Below are 19,112 nucleotides of genomic sequence, written 5' to 3'. Positions count from 1 at the left end.
TACCATGTAAAAACATTAGTTTTGTGAGCATGGTTGTTGACCCTTTTTTGAACAATCCAATAAAGATGAGAACTTAAATTTAACCATTCTTGTAGGAAAGTGATTTATCAATCGGATAAAATTATGTGGGCATGGCTAAATGTTCTATATAGCTAGTAATATTCGTCGGAATATCGAAAACGAGGAATATGTAAAATAGAACTTGAATTCGTCAGTATATTTACGGTATATTTTGAAAAGGAGGCGGTATGTTTCGGTATATTTCTGAGGGTCGGACGGTATATTGTATCGATGTTGGATTGATACGTCGGATTGATTCTTCGATGCATCGATGTATGACCGATGTTTCAAACTGGCGTTCCCAGTTTCATATTTAAACAAATGTATACCATCTATAGTAAATTTGATTCATTTTAAGTCAAATATGTTTACTTACTTTGGTATTGCTGCGTTGCTGCTTACAGATTTTAAATTAATTGATCGATGTTTTGCAAAACATCGATGCATCGCTCAACATCGGTACAGGCAAAAACACCGGAAAACATCGGTAAATATCGGCAAAAAACATCGATGCTCGATGTGTTTTTACATCACTACCCACATATTATCAAATTCTCAAAATTTTTTGAACCGAGCGGTTGCTGCGCGTCGTTGTAAAGAAAATACAACTAAATAAGTATATAGAGAGCAGCCTTTAACCTTTTTTTTTTTGCTCCGGCCGCGGCCACAACAATATTTTCCGAAATTTTCCAAACGTGGAGTAACTATTTTTTTCCTCCCACTCTGGGCACGCCGCGAAAACAATAAATTAAATATAATAAAATTGTTATCTTCTGTTTTTTACCTATTTAGAATAAATGGAATATACAAAATAGGACAAAAATCTCATCAATTCCCACCATTCGAAATATTTTATTCTTCATAAAATTATATTTTCAGAGATGAGAGTCTTAGCTAGCTAATAATACTGTTTAAAAATCACTGATTAAAAATCAATTACGGTGAACATATTATTTCGTTTACTGCCGTGAAAAATATTAAGTTTTCGAATGTTCGCGGCAGTTTGAGATGTTGATGCATCTATCACATATATCAATACTTTTAAATAGAAACAGTGCTGTAAGGCTCTGAACTATCGCACTTCTTACATCCCATCGCTATTTCTACTGCACGCTGGAAACCGTGAATTTTCCTTCAATTTTGTTCATTTTTCTGACTAAAATCCTTGCAAATAGGAAATAAACCCCACTCGATATGGCCGCGTACAGCAAGAGCTCCCAACTGGACGATATACAACTGCTGCTGGAGCGCATAGCCAAGAATGACAAGAGTGGGTTCACGCAGCTGTTCTGCCAGCTGAAGGACGTTAACTTTGTGGACGTCACGGGCATGTCGCTTCTGGCGTGTGCGAGCTTCAAAGGCAACAAAGAGGCTGTGCAAATACTGCTAGCATGGTGAGTTTGTCCACATCGCAGTAGCGGAATGATCTCTCAAACACCACCCTTTTCCCCCAACAGGGCGCCGATGTCCACTTGAATCAGCATGGGACCGACTATACACCTTTGCACTTTGCGGCCCTGTCCGGCAGCACTGACGTGTGCCGCCAGCTGCTGGATGCCGGCATCAATCCGAGCAGCATCAACAGCGTCTCGCGCACCGCCTCACAGATGGCCGCCTTCGTGGGAAACCATGCCTGCGTGGAGACAATTAACAACTATATTACCCGATCTGGACTGGAGTACTACACACAGGCGCACGGCCAGCAAACGGAGCCGTTAATTCCGCCTGCGCTGCTATCAGCCTTTCACACCTTTGTCATCGAAATCAATCTGCATCCCGTGAGAATCGCACTGAACGCCCAGTCCCTAGGACTTCTCAGGATACTGAGCAACCTGCGCAAAACCCTGGCACTAATGTGCGAGAAGGAGATGCAGAAGACACACGACATGAACGAGCTTCTGGCCTTCAAGTTCCACTACCAGGGCTGGATCGTGGCAGAGCTGATCCGCTGTGAGGAGCAGTTCAAGGCGCAACACAAGGAGAAGACTGGCGGAGGCGAGCCGGAGGTAAACAAGAACGACTTTATCGAGCTGTTCGTGAAGCGGGTGCTTAAGGAAAACAAACAGGGCCAGCTGGACTACGTGGAGTACACGTTAAGGGAGTGTGCGCGGGAGTTTCCCGTGCGGGAGTGCACCATCTTCAGGCAGATAGCCACCCAATTTGGAGGCAAGGATGCCCCGCCGGCACTGGTTATCCTCCGCAATGCCATCAACGGAATGCGCGGCTTTGTGGTGGGTTTTATCTGTTGTTCTCATTGAAAAGCATTCCAATCGCTCAACATTTGGCATTTTGCAGGACGAAACCAGCTACTGCAGCACCTGTGGACAAGAGAAGCCTGACAAGAAGTGCTCCAAGTGCAAGGCGGTGCAGTATTGCGATCGGGAGTGCCAGCGTCTGCACTGGTTCATGCACAAGAAGAGCTGTGCCCGACTCTTGGCCGCCTCGCTGGCTGGAGCCACGACCCAGGTCCAGTCGAAGGGGCCCATTGATACCTCAGAGCTGCAGGAGCAGCTATCCAAGCTGTCGGCGTAATCGCTATGTCAAGTGTTTCTTTTTTAATGGAAATATATTTACTATAAAAACATGAAGCTCTTACACATCTGTTATTCATTCAAATTTACAGACCAATGTTACTCCTAACAGACCTGCTACCACGCAGAGTTTTACAGCACTGACGGATTTCTCTGCTTTAGAGCACTGCTCATGTTAAGAGGACAATCAAGAAATAAATATTTATTATTAAAAAATGGTGAAAGTATGGTTTATGGACGACGAGCAGGAGACCGATCAGCGACTGGAGCATCATCGCAGTCCGCCGGACTATCTGGAGCTTCCTGAACTGTACCAGAAGACGGGCGTGGAATATTTCAAGGCATGTGTGATTCCATTTACTTTGGACTGACCTTGAAGTAAGCTTATCTTAAACGATCGTTTCTTTCCGGCAGATCAACGCTGACGATTACCAAAACGACGCGATTCTAGGGGAGCTGCGGGCCAAACGTGGCTATACCTACGATGATGAGGCAAGATCTGAGTCCGTTTAGAGAGCACCTGTTAATCTCCTCTTCGTTGCAGATCACCTGCTCGGAGAAGTGCCTTCCGGACTACGCCAATAAGCTGAAGAACTTTTTTACGGAACATCTGCATACGGACGAGGAGATACGTTTGGTATTGGATGGATCGGGCTACTTCGATGTCCGCGAGTAGGTTATCTAGCGACTGTTTATTCGGAATTTGCTCAAAATGGTAATTTTTCGTCGTTTCAGCAACGAGGAGCAGTGGCTGAGAATACAAGTGGTTAAAGGAGATTTGATTATTATTCCGGCGGGTATCTACCATCGTTTCACGTTGGACTCTAATGTAAATTGCATTCCTTATGGCAAAATTATTGTTTTCTAATCGTTACTCTCGTATCCCCATAGAACTTTATCAAAGCCCGTCGGTATTTCGTTGGAGAACCCGTCTGGACCCCACATAATCGTCCCGCAGATGATTTGGATTGCCGCAAGTCCTACCTGAAGCATCAAGCTGAGAGTTTTGTGCAATTAAACCAGGTCTAATGTGCATTTTATACATATATACCAACTTATGTGTATTTTTAAATTTGTATAAATATTAAACCTTCAACTAAAATTCTACTGGTTTAAAAAAATTTTAATTGCCACAAGCGAGAATATAAGTAAGTCCCGGAATGAATCTCGGAGCCGATGACTGCCGCATACTCTCCATCCCTCTGTTTCGCTGTTTGCAAACGGGACGAATTAATTTGATGGATACTCTGGTGAGGGGGATCTCTTTAACATAAAACACATAGAGAGAAGGAGAGGAACCCCGATGGTTAGTTATTCCGCTACGTCTGTCTCTCTCTTTTTCACTTCTCACACCAACACCTGCTTTGCTGCTATCTCGCTTCCCTCCGCCAGGGGCGCAACATGCTCTACGAAGAGACAGAGAGAGTGAAAGAATGGGTAGGCGCGTTTAAGGGGAAAATTATTTGCAATTTCATATGTTCGTTCTGGCTTTATTAATGATCCGTTCGGCAATCTGATAGATATGGTTTTTCCCAATTTATTCCACTGGATTTCATTCATACCCTTGTCACTTATTCACATTCAAAAAATTCCACTTTGGCGCGCAGTGCTAGCGATTATCTAGTCGATAGTATTGATAGCAGCAGTGTCCCGAAACATAGCAAGGGAATGAGCTTCATTCCGCTTACCCTAGGGAAAGATATTACAGAGTTAAGGGTTCAATGAATGCAGACACAAGTGAAAGCTTTTTCAACGCAATTTTGCAGCTTATGGTTTGTATGGTTGTATAAAAAAGCATACTCCGTAAATATGTTGTTGATATGTGGCAAGTGTGTAGTTACCGTGTAGTTGCCATGTAAAAAAAGGATTTTTTTGTTGAAACCTAATATTCTGAGCTATTTAATAAAGTGGATCGTTCAAATTAGCCAGTATTGTATAGAAATTGATTTATTACTCGGATAAAACTTTGTGTTCCGGGCTGAGGGGCCCAGATATCCAGTTACATTGGACAGAATGTCCAAATCGAGAAAAATGATTTCCGATCATGGATAGAGAACGATTAAACAGTGGGTATTACAATACACTCCACGAATATGATTAAATTTTTGGAAGTTCAGATGAAAGATATCGTGGAAATTTTGGTTGGTAAGTAAATGGAAGGATATAAGAATATACAATACAATAGTCCGCGGCTTACTTGCTTAAGTAGGGTGGTATATTTACGGTATATTAATAAATGAGAAGGTATATTCCATTATATTACTGAGAGTCAGACCGTATATCGTATCAAGGACGCTATATGGCCTCACCCTCTTGCCCCATGCACCAATGTAGATATGTCACATAGAGCCATGTCCCAGGCCACATCGAATTCTAATTCGGGAACAACATCGAGTTTCTGATCGTTTGCTGTGAAAATCTAAGCTTTTCAAAAATGTCGGAAAAAATACATGTCCAAAAGTGGATAACGGACGGTTTTCACACTGGCGCTTCCATTGGGCTTATATGAAAAAACGTCTAAACGTACGCGTTTCAGGTGTCACTTTTGAATATTACATAAAAATGTAGAACATGTGTAGTCAGCGTGTAACTACCATGTAAAAACATTAGTTTTGTGAGCATGGTTGTTGACCCTTTTTTGAACAATCCAATAAAGATGAGAACTTAAATTTAACCATTCTTGTAGGAAAGTGATTTATCAATCGGATAAAATTATGTGGGCATGGCTAAATGTTCTATATAGCTAGTAATATTCGTCGGAATATCGAAAACGAGGAATATGTAAAATAGAACTTGAATTCGTCAGTATATTTACGGTATATTTTGAAAAGGAGGCGGTATGTTTCGGTATATTTCTGAGGGTCGGACGGTATATTGTATCGATGTTGGATTGATACGTCGGATTGATTCTTCGATGCATCGATGTATGACCGATGTTTCAAACTGGCGTTCCCAGTTTCATATTTAAACAAATGTATACCATCTATAGTAAATTTGATTCATTTTAAGTCAAATATGTTTACTTACTTTGGTATTGCTGCGTTGCTGCTTACAGATTTTAAATTAATTGATCGATGTTTTGCAAAACATCGATGCATCGCTCAACATCGGTACAGGCAAAAACACCGGAAAACATCGGTAAATATCGGCAAAAAACATCGATGCTCGATGTGTTTTTACATCACTACCCACATATTATCAAATTCTCAAAATTTTTTGAACCGAGCGGTTGCTGCGCGTCGTTGTAAAGAAAATACAACTAAATAAGTATATAGAGAGCAGCCTTTAACCTTTTTTTTTTTGCTCCGGCCGCGGCCACAACAATATTTTCCGAAATTTTCCAAACGTGGAGTAACTATTTTTTTCCTCCCACTCTGGGCACGCCGCGAAAACAATAAATTAAATATAATAAAATTGTTATCTTCTGTTTTTTACCTATTTAGAATAAATGGAATATACAAAATAGGACAAAAATCTCATCAATTCCCACCATTCGAAATATTTTATTCTTCATAAAATTATATTTTCAGAGATGAGAGTCTTAGCTAGCTAATAATACTGTTTAAAAATCACTGATTAAAAATCAATTACGGTGAACATATTATTTCGTTTACTGCCGTGAAAAATATTAAGTTTTCGAATGTTCGCGGCAGTTTGAGATGTTGATGCATCTATCACATATATCAATACTTTTAAATAGAAACAGTGCTGTAAGGCTCTGAACTATCGCACTTCTTACATCCCATCGCTATTTCTACTGCACGCTGGAAACCGTGAATTTTCCTTCAATTTTGTTCATTTTTCTGACTAAAATCCTTGCAAATAGGAAATAAACCCCACTCGATATGGCCGCGTACAGCAAGAGCTCCCAACTGGACGATATACAACTGCTGCTGGAGCGCATAGCCAAGAATGACAAGAGTGGGTTCACGCAGCTGTTCTGCCAGCTGAAGGACGTTAACTTTGTGGACGTCACGGGCATGTCGCTTCTGGCGTGTGCGAGCTTCAAAGGCAACAAAGAGGCTGTGCAAATACTGCTAGGCATGGTGAGTTTGTCCACATCGCAGTAGCGGAATGATCTCTCAAACACCACCCTTTTCCCCCAACAGGGCGCCGATGTCCACTTGAATCAGCATGGGACCGACTATACACCTTTGCACTTTGCGGCCCTGTCCGGCAGCACTGACGTGTGCCGCCAGCTGCTGGATGCCGGCATCAATCCGAGCAGCATCAACAGCGTCTCGCGCACCGCCTCACAGATGGCCGCCTTCGTGGGAAACCATGCCTGCGTGGAGACAATTAACAACTATATTACCCGATCTGGACTGGAGTACTACACACAGGCGCACGGCCAGCAAACGGAGCCGTTAATTCCGCCTGCGCTGCTATCAGCCTTTCACACCTTTGTCATCGAAATCAATCTGCATCCCGTGAGAATCGCACTGAACGCCCAGTCCCTAGGACTTCTCAGGATACTGAGCAACCTGCGCAAAACCCTGGCACTAATGTGCGAGAAGGAGATGCAGAAGACACACGACATGAACGAGCTTCTGGCCTTCAAGTTCCACTACCAGGGCTGGATCGTGGCAGAGCTGATCCGCTGTGAGGAGCAGTTCAAGGCGCAACACAAGGAGAAGACTGGCGGAGGCGAGCCGGAGGTAAACAAGAACGACTTTATCGAGCTGTTCGTGAAGCGGGTGCTTAAGGAAAACAAACAGGGCCAGCTGGACTACGTGGAGTACACGTTAAGGGAGTGTGCGCGGGAGTTTCCCGTGCGGGAGTGCACCATCTTCAGGCAGATAGCCACCCAATTTGGAGGCAAGGATGCCCCGCCGGCACTGGTTATCCTCCGCAATGCCATCAACGGAATGCGCGGCTTTGTGGTGGGTTTTATCTGTTGTTCTCATTGAAAAGCATTCCAATCGCTCAACATTTGGCATTTTGCAGGACGAAACCAGCTACTGCAGCACCTGTGGACAAGAGAAGCCTGACAAGAAGTGCTCCAAGTGCAAGGCGGTGCAGTATTGCGATCGGGAGTGCCAGCGTCTGCACTGGTTCATGCACAAGAAGAGCTGTGCCCGACTCTTGGCCGCCTCGCTGGCTGGAGCCACGACCCAGGTCCAGTCGAAGGGGCCCATTGATACCTCAGAGCTGCAGGAGCAGCTATCCAAGCTGTCGGCGTAATCGCTATGTCAAGTGTTTCTTTTTTAATGGAAATATATTTACTATAAAAACATGAAGCTCTTACACATCTGTTATTCATTCAAATTTACAGACCAATGTTACTCCTAACAGACCTGCTACCACGCAGAGTTTTACAGCACTGACGGATTTCTCTGCTTTAGAGCACTGCTCATGTTAAGAGGACAATCAAGAAATAAATATTTATTATTAAAAAATGGTGAAAGTATGGTTTATGGACGACGAGCAGGAGACCGATCAGCGACTGGAGCATCATCGCAGTCCGCCGGACTATCTGGAGCTTCCTGAACTGTACCAGAAGACGGGCGTGGAATATTTCAAGGCATGTGTGATTCCATTTACTTTGGACTGACCTTGAAGTAAGCTTATCTTAAACGATCGTTTCTTTCCGGCAGATCAACGCTGACGATTACCAAAACGACGCGATTCTAGGGGAGCTGCGGGCCAAACGTGGCTATACCTACGATGATGAGGCAAGATCTGAGTCCGTTTAGAGAGCACCTGTTAATCTCCTCTTCGTTGCAGATCACCTGCTCGGAGAAGTGCCTTCCGGACTACGCCAATAAGCTGAAGAACTTTTTTACGGAACATCTGCATACGGACGAGGAGATACGTTTGGTATTGGATGGATCGGGCTACTTCGATGTCCGCGAGTAGGTTATCTAGCGACTGTTTATTCGGAATTTGCTCAAAATGGTAATTTTTCGTCGTTTCAGCAACGAGGAGCAGTGGCTGAGAATACAAGTGGTTAAAGGAGATTTGATTATTATTCCGGCGGGTATCTACCATCGTTTCACGTTGGACTCTAATGTAAATTGCATTCCTTATGGCAAAATTATTGTTTTCTAATCGTTACTCTCGTATCCCCATAGAACTTTATCAAAGCCCGTCGGTATTTCGTTGGAGAACCCGTCTGGACCCCACATAATCGTCCCGCAGATGATTTGGATTGCCGCAAGTCCTACCTGAAGCATCAAGCTGAGAGTTTTGTGCAATTAAACCAGGTCTAATGTGCATTTTATACATATATACCAACTTATGTGTATTTTTAAATTTGTATAAATATTAAACCTTCAACTAAAATTCTACTGGTTTAAAAAAATTTTAATTGCCACAAGCGAGAATATAAGTAAGTCCCGGAATGAATCTCGGAGCCGATGACTGCCGCATACTCTCCATCCCTCTGTTTCGCTGTTTGCAAACGGGACGAATTAATTTGATGGATACTCTGGTGAGGGGGATCTCTTTAACATAAAACACATAGAGAGAAGGAGAGGAACCCCGATGGTTAGTTATTCCGCTACGTCTGTCTCTCTCTTTTTCACTTCTCACACCAACACCTGCTTTGCTGCTATCTCGCTTCCCTCCGCCAGGGGCGCAACATGCTCTACGAAGAGACAGAGAGAGTGAAAGAATGGGTAGGCGCGTTTAAGGGGAAAATTATTTGCAATTTCATATGTTCGTTCTGGCTTTATTAATGATCCGTTCGGCAATCTGATAGATATGGTTTTTCCCAATTTATTCCACTGGATTTCATTCATACCCTTGTCACTTATTCACATTCAAAAAATTCCACTTTGGCGCGCAGTGCTAGCGATTATCTAGTCGATAGTATTGATAGCAGCAGTGTCCCGAAACATAGCAAGGGAATGAGCTTCATTCCGCTTACCCTAGGGAAAGATATTACAGAGTTAAGGGTTCAATGAATGCAGACACAAGTGAAAGCTTTTTCAACGCAATTTTGCAGCTTATGGTTTGTATGGTTGTATAAAAAAGCATACTCCGTAAATATGTTGTTGATATGTGGCAAGTGTGTAGTTACCGTGTAGTTGCCATGTAAAAAAAGGATTTTTTTGTTGAAACCTAATATTCTGAGCTATTTAATAAAGTGGATCGTTCAAATTAGCCAGTATTGTATAGAAATTGATTTATTACTCGGATAAAACTTTGTGTTCCGGGCTGAGGGGCCCAGATATCCAGTTACATTGGACAGAATGTCCAAATCGAGAAAAATGATTTCCGATCATGGATAGAGAACGATTAAACAGTGGGTATTACAATACACTCCACGAATATGATTAAATTTTTGGAAGTTCAGATGAAAGATATCGTGGAAATTTTGGTTGGTAAGTAAATGGAAGGATATAAGAATATACAATACAATAGTCCGCGGCTTACTTGCTTAAGTAGGGTGGTATATTTACGGTATATTAATAAATGAGAAGGTATATTCCATTATATTACTGAGAGTCAGACCGTATATCGTATCAAGGACGCTATATGGCCTCACCCTCTTGCCCCATGCACCAATGTAGATATGTCACATAGAGCCATGTCCCAGGCCACATCGAATTCTAATTCGGGAACAACATCGAGTTTCTGATCGTTTGCTGTGAAAATCTAAGCTTTTCAAAAATGTCGGAAAAAATACATGTCCAAAAGTGGATAACGGACGGTTTTCACACTGGCGCTTCCATTGGGCTTATATGAAAAAACGTCTAAACGTACGCGTTTCAGGTGTCACTTTTGAATATTACATAAAAATGTAGAACATGTGTAGTCAGCGTGTAATTACCATGTAAAAACATTAGTTTTGTGAGCATGGTTGTTGACCCTTTTTTGAACAATCCAATAAAGATGAGAACTTAAATTTAACCATTCTTGTAGGAAAGTGATTTATCAATCGGATAAAATTATGTGGGCATGGCTAAATGTTCTATATAGCTAGTAATATTCGTCGGAATATCGAAAACGAGGAATATGTAAAATAGAACTTGAATTCGTCAGTATATTTACGGTATATTTTGAAAAGGAGGCGGTATGTTTCGGTATATTTCTGAGGGTCGGACGGTATATTGTATCGATGTTGGATTGATACGTCGGATTGATTCTTCGATGCATCGATGTATGACCGATGTTTCAAACTGGCGTTCCCAGTTTCATATTTAAACAAATGTATACCATCTATAGTAAATTTGATTCATTTTAAGTCAAATATGTTTACTTACTTTGGTATTGCTGCGTTGCTGCTTACAGATTTTAAATTAATTGATCGATGTTTTGCAAAACATCGATGCATCGCTCAACATCGGTACAGGCAAAAACACCGGAAAACATCGGTAAATATCGGCAAAAAACATCGATGCTCGATGTGTTTTTACATCACTACCCACATATTATCAAATTCTCAAAATTTTTTGAACCGAGCCGTTGCTGCGCGTCGTTGTAAAGAAAATACAACTAAATAAGTATATAGAGAGCAGCCTTTAACCTTTTTTTTTTTGCTCCGGCCGCGGCCACAACAATATTTTCCGAAATTTTCCAAACGTGGAGTAACTATTTTTTTCCTCCCACTCTGGGCACGCCGCGAAAACAATAAACAATAAATTAAATATAATAAAATTGTTATCTATTGCCAACAAAATGAGCTCTACAAGTGCATGTTTGTTGGTCTCTCTCACTCTCTGAAATCGTAAACAAATTGTGAAAAAAGTCAATATATGACATAGATATTTAAATAAATCGTGTTCGTTGCCGATAAAATATTTGTATTTGGAGGAAGTCGCAACAACAGCAGCGACGTCAGCAGTGCGTGGTGCAAGTGTATTGGTGTTTAACACGGCCGTCCGAAATACATATATTCCAGAATAAGCGCGCCGCCACTCTTAGCTGTATGAGTGCATCTGACGTATATACGTATGTACATACACACCCGCAAGTAAATAAGAAGAAATTAGCGCAACACAAAAAAGTGAAATTTTCTTCCATAAAAGTCGAGGAAAATATCAGTACCAGTTCTTTGCATAAGTGATTGTTTATTTTTGTGCAAGTGGAAAATTAATATCAACTCCCAGGCTGGACGCAGAGGTAGCAGCAGCAGCGGCAGCAGTAGCACCCACAGCAATAACGGATTTTTGCTCTCCACGCGGGTAAGTTTCACCCCCTCCCCATCGTCTTTTGCTAAAATTTTCATTACGCCGAAAGGAAAAAAAATTCAATATGTATGCGAGAGCAAGCAGCGCCCCACACTCCATTCCATCTCCACTCTCTTGCTTGCTCTCTCTCTCCTTTGCTTCAACTATCCAATTTAACCTCAACCGGTCTGCTGCTGCTGCGGCCGGCGTCGGCGTCTCCCCGTATGCATGCATGTGTGTATGTGTGTGTGCTCGTTAAAAATGCTCTGCCGCAGTCGGCGTTCTTCTTTAACTCTCGCGCATTATTTCGCCAAAGCTCCAACTTTTCCCTCCTCCACCTCCTCCTAAATATTGACAATTTTTACAGCTTTTGGCGTTTGTCTGTCTGCCGCTGTCGGTGCCAGCGTCGTCGCCGTGACGCCATGGCTTAGGCGATTGTGTTTTTTTTTTTTTTTCTATTGTATCTGCCGCTGCGCTGCTTGACTGGTCGCGAGGGGGTAGTCTTGTCGTTCCGTTATCTACACACATTTGCGGTGCCCTGAAATGTATCTGCAGCTGCCATGAATGAGCGGGCCTCTGCTCTTGCATATTAAGTGTGTTAATGAACTTTTCTTGGGTACGTACGATTGCAAACTTGGCTAATTACCCGCACGCACTTTTGGGCGCTTTGCAACACTTGAACGTTTTCGAGAATGACCCCACGCACACACGTACACCAGCCTGCACTTGTTCGCCAACATGGCTCTCTCTCAATGCCTGCCTGCCTGCCTGCCTGCCTTCGTCTCTCTTTCTCTCTTGCTCCCTCTTTCGGGTTTCCCCTGCTCTCACTGGCTCCCTTCCCTCCACTAGCACAGTCGTGGCTATGTTTCGGGAATGCGTGCCGCCGTGCCGTAGCCGGGTAACGAACGCATTTTGGCAAACAGCACGAAAAGTTGCATGCTCCAAAATACACACACACACAAACACACACACACAGGCACATGTAGACATAACCACCTTGCTCTCGCTCTCTCTTCCACTATCTTTCTCTCTGTCAGCAGCACTTGTTATGCTGCTCCCACTCACACGCTGCACGTCGTTAGTTTTAAACTTATTTTGGCATTCTTTATGTGCTACTGCATTCTCTACGTCCCTCCCTCCGTTCGTCTCGTCTCGCATCGTCTCGTCTCGTACCGTCCCGTGCCGTCTCGATGGCGACCCAGACCCGCATTTCCAGCTAGCGACAGCAGCACCGTTGTTGTAGGAGTCTGAGAACTATTCAAGTCGGGGGAACTAGTTCGCAGTGTCGTTGGCATTAGCTAAATAAATCACATAATCTTCGTCGCATGACTAAGAGTTCCTGGCTGAAGACGGGAAACATTTTATGGGCTTGAACTTGAGGAAAATGTTTAATAGGTTAACAATTGCTATGCCCCAAGGAAACTGAACTGAGCGATCCAGAAACATACTATTGAAAGACACCAAGGCAACAGACAAATAATTCAATAATAAAGCATCCCTGGAGGAAGAATTTCTGAAAATAATTTGGTTATTCTTTTTTCACTATTAGTTTTAATCGGCTTGCAGCTATGAAAAAGCTCTCCAAAAGTGCATGGTTAATTGGGAATAGTAGTAGTAGTAGTAGTTTTACCTAAACCTTAATACTTAATACTTTATTTAATAAAGTTCTTGGTGGTCTTCTAGAGCTGCCTCGGCGGTGTAAACAAATACTGAAGTCTATCAAAATATTCTGTAGTGTAATCAGAGCATTCTGTATCGGCTCTGCATTGGGTATACACACTTCCATAAAACATCCATACATGCATACACATACATATGTACCTGTGCTTGTACCTGCGCATGCATAGGTGTGAGAGAACACCGATATCCGAAATTCTCGTCTTGTTCAGCATGTTGTTGGTGTTGTTGGTGCAAGTGGAGCAGAACTCGACTTTGACGCAACGACTGCATGCGTAAGCAGCGCCAGTGCGCTCCCCCTCCACCCTACCGGCTGCAGAGACCAAGATTTCTTTCAATTTAGGTTAGGGTTTCTTTTACAGTTTCAAGCTAATGGCAGTCGGCCAGGGTCAATCCAAGTGCATGAAAGATTGTATATGGAGTGTTATTGAGGGTGTGGGGGGGGGGGGGGGGGTGGGGCGGGGTCTGCAAAGGAGGTAGTGTTGCATACTGGATTCATTCCATTCCATCATCACATATTGCAGTTGTTTTCTGTTTCGTTTGCTGAAACAGAAATGCGAATTGTTGGAACACCACACACAGTAACACATTGGCATGTGGCCCCCGCCTCCGCTTCCACCTCCACCTCACTCCTGTATCAGCCGTTCGCTCACCCACCCCCCCTCCTCCTGCTCTGGTACACACGACACTCTCTCGTGCCATGCTCCTCTATGTACTGAGCTTACAACAACAAAACAGCAAGCCGAAATGCAGTTTAAAGCGCAACTAAAACTAAACAGAGCTCTCCAAGTGGGTGTCCATAGAAGAGGAGGTGGGGGTTTGGGGGGTGATTTCTCTATATGTATCCCCCCGTACGGTAAGTTTGTGTGTGTTGTGTGTGTGTGTGTGTGTGTGTGTGTTTGGATGTTTGGATTTCTATGTATGGAATGGAGAGTGGATTTTATATCAAAAGTACAGTCGCCTATCGCTGTTGTTGCTTTATTTCATAGTTTGGTGTACATATATATGTATGTATGTATGTCTGTAGGTATGCATGTATGTATGTGTGTGTTTGTACATAAATTGCATGTTCATGCTTCAATAGTTGCATGCAGCAGCGTCCATGCCAGCACCATTGTTGAAAGATAGAGTGTGTGAAAGAGAGAGAGAGGGAGAGGGAGAGAGAGAGAAGTGATTGAGAGATGGGCGGGCAAGGGGGTCAGGGCTATACCTAAGCCTAAGCTTTTGCATTGGATGCGGATGCGGATGCACCGAAACTCTGGTCTCTGTTGACAACGAAAACCAGGGCCAAAGCCGGAATCCAGCGTTAACAAGGAATCAAAATATGCAAGCGCCTTGGCCTGGCCGTACGATTGCGATTGCGATTACGCAGATCATTACAGATCGAATTATTAGTGTTGTAAAGGGATGAAATGGGGCAAAAGACTCTGTAATTCGGGCCCCCCCCCAAATCCTGTTCTACATAACTTTGGCTTCTCCTCCCCTCCGCCCGTCCTCTGTCCACTGTCCTCGTTTGACTTCTCTTCTATCCACCCCACTCTTTACCACTGGCTTCTTCTCCTACCTTCTTCCTTGGGATCTTTTTTTTGTTGTTTTTTTTTTTTGCTGTAGCTGTTGTTGCTTTTGTTTTATACATATATATTTTTTATGATTCCCTTTTGTGCTTTGCTGTGCTTGGGAGTGTGCGAAAGGGAGAGGGACACTTTCGTACTTATGGATGAAGGGGGGACGGCGGTAGGTTGGGGAAGAGCTTTAGCTTTGCGTGTGCTGAAAAAATCGATTAAGGGGCATGCGGTGGGGGAGGGGGGGGGCAGGAACAGAATGCTGGGGCAACTTAAATTTAAAGCAGATGACAGCCCGGAACCCCATCGTTGCGTTTTGTTTCGTTTATTGATTAAATATGTCCAAAAAGAGTGGGGAAAGACTGTCGTGGAATTAAGGGGAAAATATAATGAAAAATGAAAATTGACTTATTGATTTTGTAATGAGCTTACACTTTCTTCCCCTCCCTGTCTCTCTCTCTCTCTCTTTCCCTCTCTCTTCTTCTCTAGGTCTGCGGCCAGCCCTGGTTTTGCTGTTAAGGGGGTGTGGGGTGGGGGATGGCGGGGAGGTGTGGAGTGGTATGGAGTGGTAGGGCTTCCGCTTATGTATAAAACTTTTTCGGAAGCAAGAAAGCAACAACAATATGAGATGGCGGCTGCTGCAATTGGAGTGGGTTTTGGTGTGGGAGTGGGTGGGGGAGGAGGAGAGGGAGTGCTAGGGAGGCTGCTGATGCCTGGCGAGAGAGCGTAGGAGAGAGAAAGGGCTGCTTGCTTTGGGTGCTTGTATTGTTTGTGTATTGGGTGCCGTTAGTTGAAATGCAGACGTTTTGCATTGTTGTTTGTGGGTGGAGGGGGGAAAGAGGGAGGAGTACAGCAGAAAGGTTGGGTGGCAGGGTGGTAGGGTGTGCTGTGGCAGCGGCGGCTCTGTGGCTGTAAAATGCCCCGAAACCCGGTACAGCTGTGTATGCATGTGTACATAAACACACACACACACACACACAGAGAAAGAGAGAGAGAGAGAGTGAGAGAGAGAAGTAGAGTGGAGTGGAGTGGAGTGGAGTGAAGAGCCGAGCCGAGCATGCAAAAACAGATACATATACAAAACAGGCAATAAGTGGAGGGAGGGGAGGAGACAGAGACCCCCCCAACCTCCAGTATGGTCTCGGTCAGGTCCGGGTCGGGTCGGGTCGGGTCTGGTCTGGTCTGGTCGGAAGGAAGCTCAGCTCAGAGCACCATCGCCACTGCCACCACTACAGCCCGCATAGCTCAAGGATGCATATAATATCCGGGCCGCTCCTCGCATTCCCCAGCCCCAGCCCCAAACCCAACACTCGCAGCAAACAAGGCCTATACGAGTGGGGTTAAGGTCCATTCAGTGTGGATTTTCTACCGATTTCGGATTGTCCTATCCCTCTCCCTCTCTCTCTGTATCTCTCTGTGTGGGTGGGTGGATAGTTAGTTGCGTAATCTATGCGTTGATTTGGTTCTGAACCCATTGTATATCACTGAACCCGACGACTTCCTGCTGGTCAAAACGAATGTGGTTTGGGGTGGCGTGGCGTGGCGTGGTGTGGTGTGGTGTGGTTCAACACTCCCACCCGAAATGCAAATTTTCCCAAATTGTAAATCCGAATATTCGAATTTGTCGATGGCACATGCCAGGACTCATGCAGTACGTCTGGGGAGCATTTGATGATGTTGATAATGATATATGTTGTTGCAGGTGGGTAATCTTTAGTAGGAAATTAGTTTTAGCCGCAACACCAGCAGCACCACTCACCATGCCTATCCAACACCGCCTCCTGCTTCTGCTTCTGCTTCCGCTTCTGCCTGCCCGGCAGCTCAATCAACCATTAATATTACGCAATTTTAATGATATTGGCAATTAGCGTGAAGAAAGAGGGACACGGTGGTGCGGTGGAGTGGTGGGGGTTAAAAGCCACTTGCTAATTCCAATATACGGCCCATGTCCCATGGCTATTATTTATGAAAGAGCATAGTCTCAGACTCAGGTTCTCTGTGCATGTCCAAACTATAAATTGCAGGCGCAACTGTACCTGAAATGCAAAATGGTGAGTAATCCTAAGCTGAGCGCCATGTTTGGTTGAATGGTGGCAGTGGGCTGGTTCTGGGTGGTGGCTGCGGGGTGCTGGGTGCGGGTAGCGGGCTGCTGGTGGTTTGGGATGCTATAGTAGTGTGGTGGGGTGATGTGGACTGATGTTGGGGTCGGGGAGGTCGCCAACTTCGATTTTGCGCGTTTGGCAATTATGTGGACATGTGTCTTGATGCCTCCCGGACACACATATATATGTACATGCATACATATACGCATATGTAGCCTCTATATGTTTTTAGATGTGTGTAGAGGTAGAATCTCCCCCCACCCCAGACCCCACCCACCCAACCTTTTGAGGCCATAGTTTAGTTTGGGAAGCACGCAGAACACGCCCTAAGCCCCCCCACCGCCCAAACAGTGGGAAAACAGGAGCAACAACAGCCGCAGTAGTAGCAGCTGGGACTCCACCCCCACCCCCTCTTCCTCTAAAAAGCAACCTCCACCCTCCGCCCCTTCCACAATTCTACTACAACCCCAACCCCACCCCACATCCCGCTGAAGAGTTGCCTGCATAAAATATTTCTAGATACACATTTTTGTTAGGGCAAAAGCAGAAGAAGAAGAAGAAAAAGAGGAAAGGAGGGGGGGGAAAAACAGTTACCCAACACACAGACAGGGAAGGGACGCATGAGGGGGTGGGGCCGGAGAGTTGGGGTTGGGTTCTGGCTTGGGTTTGGCTGTGTTGCTATGTCGGCAGCCCTGTGGGCCCTGGGGGTGGTGAGGGTGAATGAGACCAGACGAAAAGACTGCGGTATCCACAACCGCTATTTTCTCTCCGCCCTTTCCCGCAGTCATTCCTTTGGGAGGAGCCACCCCACTCCCACCCACTTTAAAGGGCAGCTTTAAAGCTTCGACTAAAGTTTCCGCCCACCCACTGGCGCCGCCACCATCTTGAAGCCTCCCCCCTCCCCCCGCACTAAGTGAAGTAACTTGTCGAATCCCTGTCATATTGTTGTTCTTGTTGTGTCTCGCCTTGTTTTTCGGTGGTGGAAAAGTTTTGGCCAAAAGTGCGTGGGCCGTCCAGGTGAGGTGGTGGGGGGGGTGTTGAAGAAGTGAGGGCGGAATACCATCATCATTGCCGTCTGCTTATGGCAGGCCCGCAAATTGCTGAAAACAGATTTACTTCCGATCCGAAGTGGAATTTTCCTAATGGCAGACCAACCTTTCGATTTTAGGAACCTTTTGCCCCAATTTTTTTTTGGGTGGGGGTGTTCATTAAAAAAAACTTACCATAGTAAATACAAGAATAATCTAAATAATCTATTGCATAATCAATGCTAAACTTTCAGTTTATACTTTTGCTTACTTTGTTTGTTTGAAAACATTTTGCTTGTTGTTTTGTTTGCCAAAACTGTTTCTATTTAATGGCAGGCGGGCAGGGCCCACTCTTTGCTTTTTCGGTTCTTTTTCATTCGGTCAGAGATCATTATTCTTTTAAACACTGAACTGAAGCTTTGCACAGATTTGTATATTTGATGCTGCCATGGGGATAATCTGTATAATCCGACAAATCTGAATTAAATCGGATAACTACCTGCAAGGGTATCAAATGCTTTGACTTTCTGTTTTGTTCTTTTTTGCTTTCTTTTTATTGCTTCGCTTTTTGCTATTTTGTGGTTCTTTAATTGCCTGATTAGCTGCCCGAAGACCGCACAAACACACACACTCGAATGCCAGTATACACATGCAAAAGTAGAAGCCACACACTGGCAGGCAGCCATGCCCCTCTAAATAGAGAGCTGCCTGGTGTGCATGTGCTGCTCGCTCTCTTTCGGTCTCTCCCTCTCTGTGTCTGTCTGTTTCTCCTCCATTCCGCCTTCTCCTTAGCTTCTTTTCTTCTCTGGGGCTGCTGCGCTTGGCTAATTTATGCACATTGAAGGTGCTTCAACGTTTCTGTTTTTTATAGCCAACTCTTTAAAACACAATTCAATAATTTATATGTACATGCTGTACATACATCCATATGTACATATGGTATGTAGGTATGCACGCACATGTGTATTTATGGTTATGGCAACATTTCTTTTTAGGTGAGAAATGAAATATGAAAAACATTTGCTTAATTTTTTCG

The 19,112-nt window shown here is 44.2% G+C and overlaps 4 protein-coding genes and 2 long non-coding RNA genes across 6 annotated transcripts; 4 read left to right on the top strand and 2 right to left on the bottom strand.

Moving 5' to 3' along the window:
- Positions 1 to 1,124: 1,124 nt before the first annotated feature.
- On the top strand, positions 1,125 to 2,648 carry LOC117186666 (ankyrin repeat and MYND domain-containing protein 2-like). The gene is made up of 3 exons (XM_033387706.1): positions 1,125 to 1,454; positions 1,487 to 2,291; positions 2,356 to 2,648. Exons 1-3 carry the CDS (start codon positions 1,255 to 1,257, stop codon positions 2,590 to 2,592), a joined length of 1,242 nt encoding a protein of 413 aa, XP_033243597.1. The 5' UTR covers positions 1,125 to 1,254; the 3' UTR covers positions 2,593 to 2,648.
- A 97-nt stretch (positions 2,649 to 2,745) lies between these two features.
- On the top strand, positions 2,746 to 3,698 carry LOC117186372 (1,2-dihydroxy-3-keto-5-methylthiopentene dioxygenase). The gene is made up of 5 exons (XM_033387084.1): positions 2,746 to 2,932; positions 3,006 to 3,083; positions 3,136 to 3,263; positions 3,327 to 3,420; positions 3,483 to 3,698. Exons 1-5 carry the CDS (start codon positions 2,807 to 2,809, stop codon positions 3,618 to 3,620), a joined length of 564 nt encoding a protein of 187 aa, XP_033242975.1. The 5' UTR covers positions 2,746 to 2,806; the 3' UTR covers positions 3,621 to 3,698.
- LOC117186373 lies at positions 3,377 to 5,164 on the bottom strand. The gene is made up of 2 exons (XR_004471471.1): positions 4,154 to 5,164; positions 3,377 to 3,997 (listed from the first exon to the last, which is right to left on the bottom strand). It is a non-coding gene; the product is annotated as an uncharacterized LOC117186373 (long non-coding RNA).
- A 1,150-nt stretch (positions 5,165 to 6,314) lies between these two features.
- LOC108152157 (ankyrin repeat and MYND domain-containing protein 2) lies at positions 6,315 to 7,831 on the top strand. The gene is made up of 3 exons (XM_017281277.2): positions 6,315 to 6,637; positions 6,701 to 7,474; positions 7,539 to 7,831. Exons 1-3 carry the CDS (start codon positions 6,437 to 6,439, stop codon positions 7,773 to 7,775), a joined length of 1,212 nt encoding a protein of 403 aa, XP_017136766.2. The 5' UTR covers positions 6,315 to 6,436; the 3' UTR covers positions 7,776 to 7,831.
- Positions 7,832 to 7,928: 97 nt separating this feature from the next.
- LOC108152158 (1,2-dihydroxy-3-keto-5-methylthiopentene dioxygenase) lies at positions 7,929 to 8,881 on the top strand. Its single transcript, XM_017281278.2, has 5 exons — positions 7,929 to 8,115; positions 8,189 to 8,266; positions 8,319 to 8,446; positions 8,510 to 8,603; positions 8,666 to 8,881. Exons 1-5 carry the CDS (start codon positions 7,990 to 7,992, stop codon positions 8,801 to 8,803), a joined length of 564 nt encoding a protein of 187 aa, XP_017136767.1. The 5' UTR covers positions 7,929 to 7,989; the 3' UTR covers positions 8,804 to 8,881.
- Positions 8,560 to 10,359, bottom strand: LOC117186360. Its single transcript, XR_004471462.1, has 2 exons — positions 9,337 to 10,359; positions 8,560 to 9,180 (listed from the first exon to the last, which is right to left on the bottom strand). It is a non-coding gene; the product is annotated as an uncharacterized LOC117186360 (long non-coding RNA).
- Between the last annotated feature and the right edge of the window lie 8,753 nt (positions 10,360 to 19,112).

This window comes from Drosophila miranda, chromosome XR, assembly GCF_003369915.1.
Source record: "Drosophila miranda strain MSH22 chromosome XR, D.miranda_PacBio2.1, whole genome shotgun sequence".
Lineage (NCBI taxonomy): Eukaryota > Metazoa > Arthropoda > Insecta > Diptera > Drosophilidae > Drosophila > Drosophila miranda.
This window is presented reverse-complemented; position numbering and strand designations above follow the sequence as displayed.

Excerpts from the sequence above, each read along its gene's own strand:
- LOC117186372 (XM_033387084.1), top strand. The coding sequence starts at position 2,807 with ATGGTGAAAGTATGGTTTATGGACGACGAGCAGGAGACCGATCAGCGA. Across the intron at positions 2,933-3,005 it reads CGGGCGTGGAATATTTCAAG|ATCAACGCTGACGATTACCA; the intron begins GCATGTGTGATT and ends TCTTTCCGGCAG. Across the intron at positions 3,264-3,326 it reads GGCTACTTCGATGTCCGCGA|CAACGAGGAGCAGTGGCTGA; the intron begins GTAGGTTATCTA and ends TCGTCGTTTCAG.
- LOC117186666 (XM_033387706.1), top strand. The coding sequence starts at position 1,255 with ATGGCCGCGTACAGCAAGAGCTCCCAACTGGACGATATACAACTGCTG. Across the intron at positions 1,455-1,486 it reads GTGCAAATACTGCTAGCATG|TCTCTCAAACACCACCCTTT; the intron begins GTGAGTTTGTCC and ends GTAGCGGAATGA. Across the intron at positions 2,292-2,355 it reads ACGGAATGCGCGGCTTTGTG|GACGAAACCAGCTACTGCAG; the intron begins GTGGGTTTTATC and ends GGCATTTTGCAG.
- LOC108152157 (XM_017281277.2), top strand. The coding sequence starts at position 6,437 with ATGGCCGCGTACAGCAAGAGCTCCCAACTGGACGATATACAACTGCTG. Across the intron at positions 6,638-6,700 it reads TGCAAATACTGCTAGGCATG|GGCGCCGATGTCCACTTGAA; the intron begins GTGAGTTTGTCC and ends TTCCCCCAACAG. Across the intron at positions 7,475-7,538 it reads ACGGAATGCGCGGCTTTGTG|GACGAAACCAGCTACTGCAG; the intron begins GTGGGTTTTATC and ends GGCATTTTGCAG.
- LOC108152158 (XM_017281278.2), top strand. The coding sequence starts at position 7,990 with ATGGTGAAAGTATGGTTTATGGACGACGAGCAGGAGACCGATCAGCGA. Across the intron at positions 8,267-8,318 it reads GCTATACCTACGATGATGAG|ATCACCTGCTCGGAGAAGTG; the intron begins GCAAGATCTGAG and ends TCTTCGTTGCAG. Across the intron at positions 8,604-8,665 it reads GTTTCACGTTGGACTCTAAT|AACTTTATCAAAGCCCGTCG; the intron begins GTAAATTGCATT and ends GTATCCCCATAG.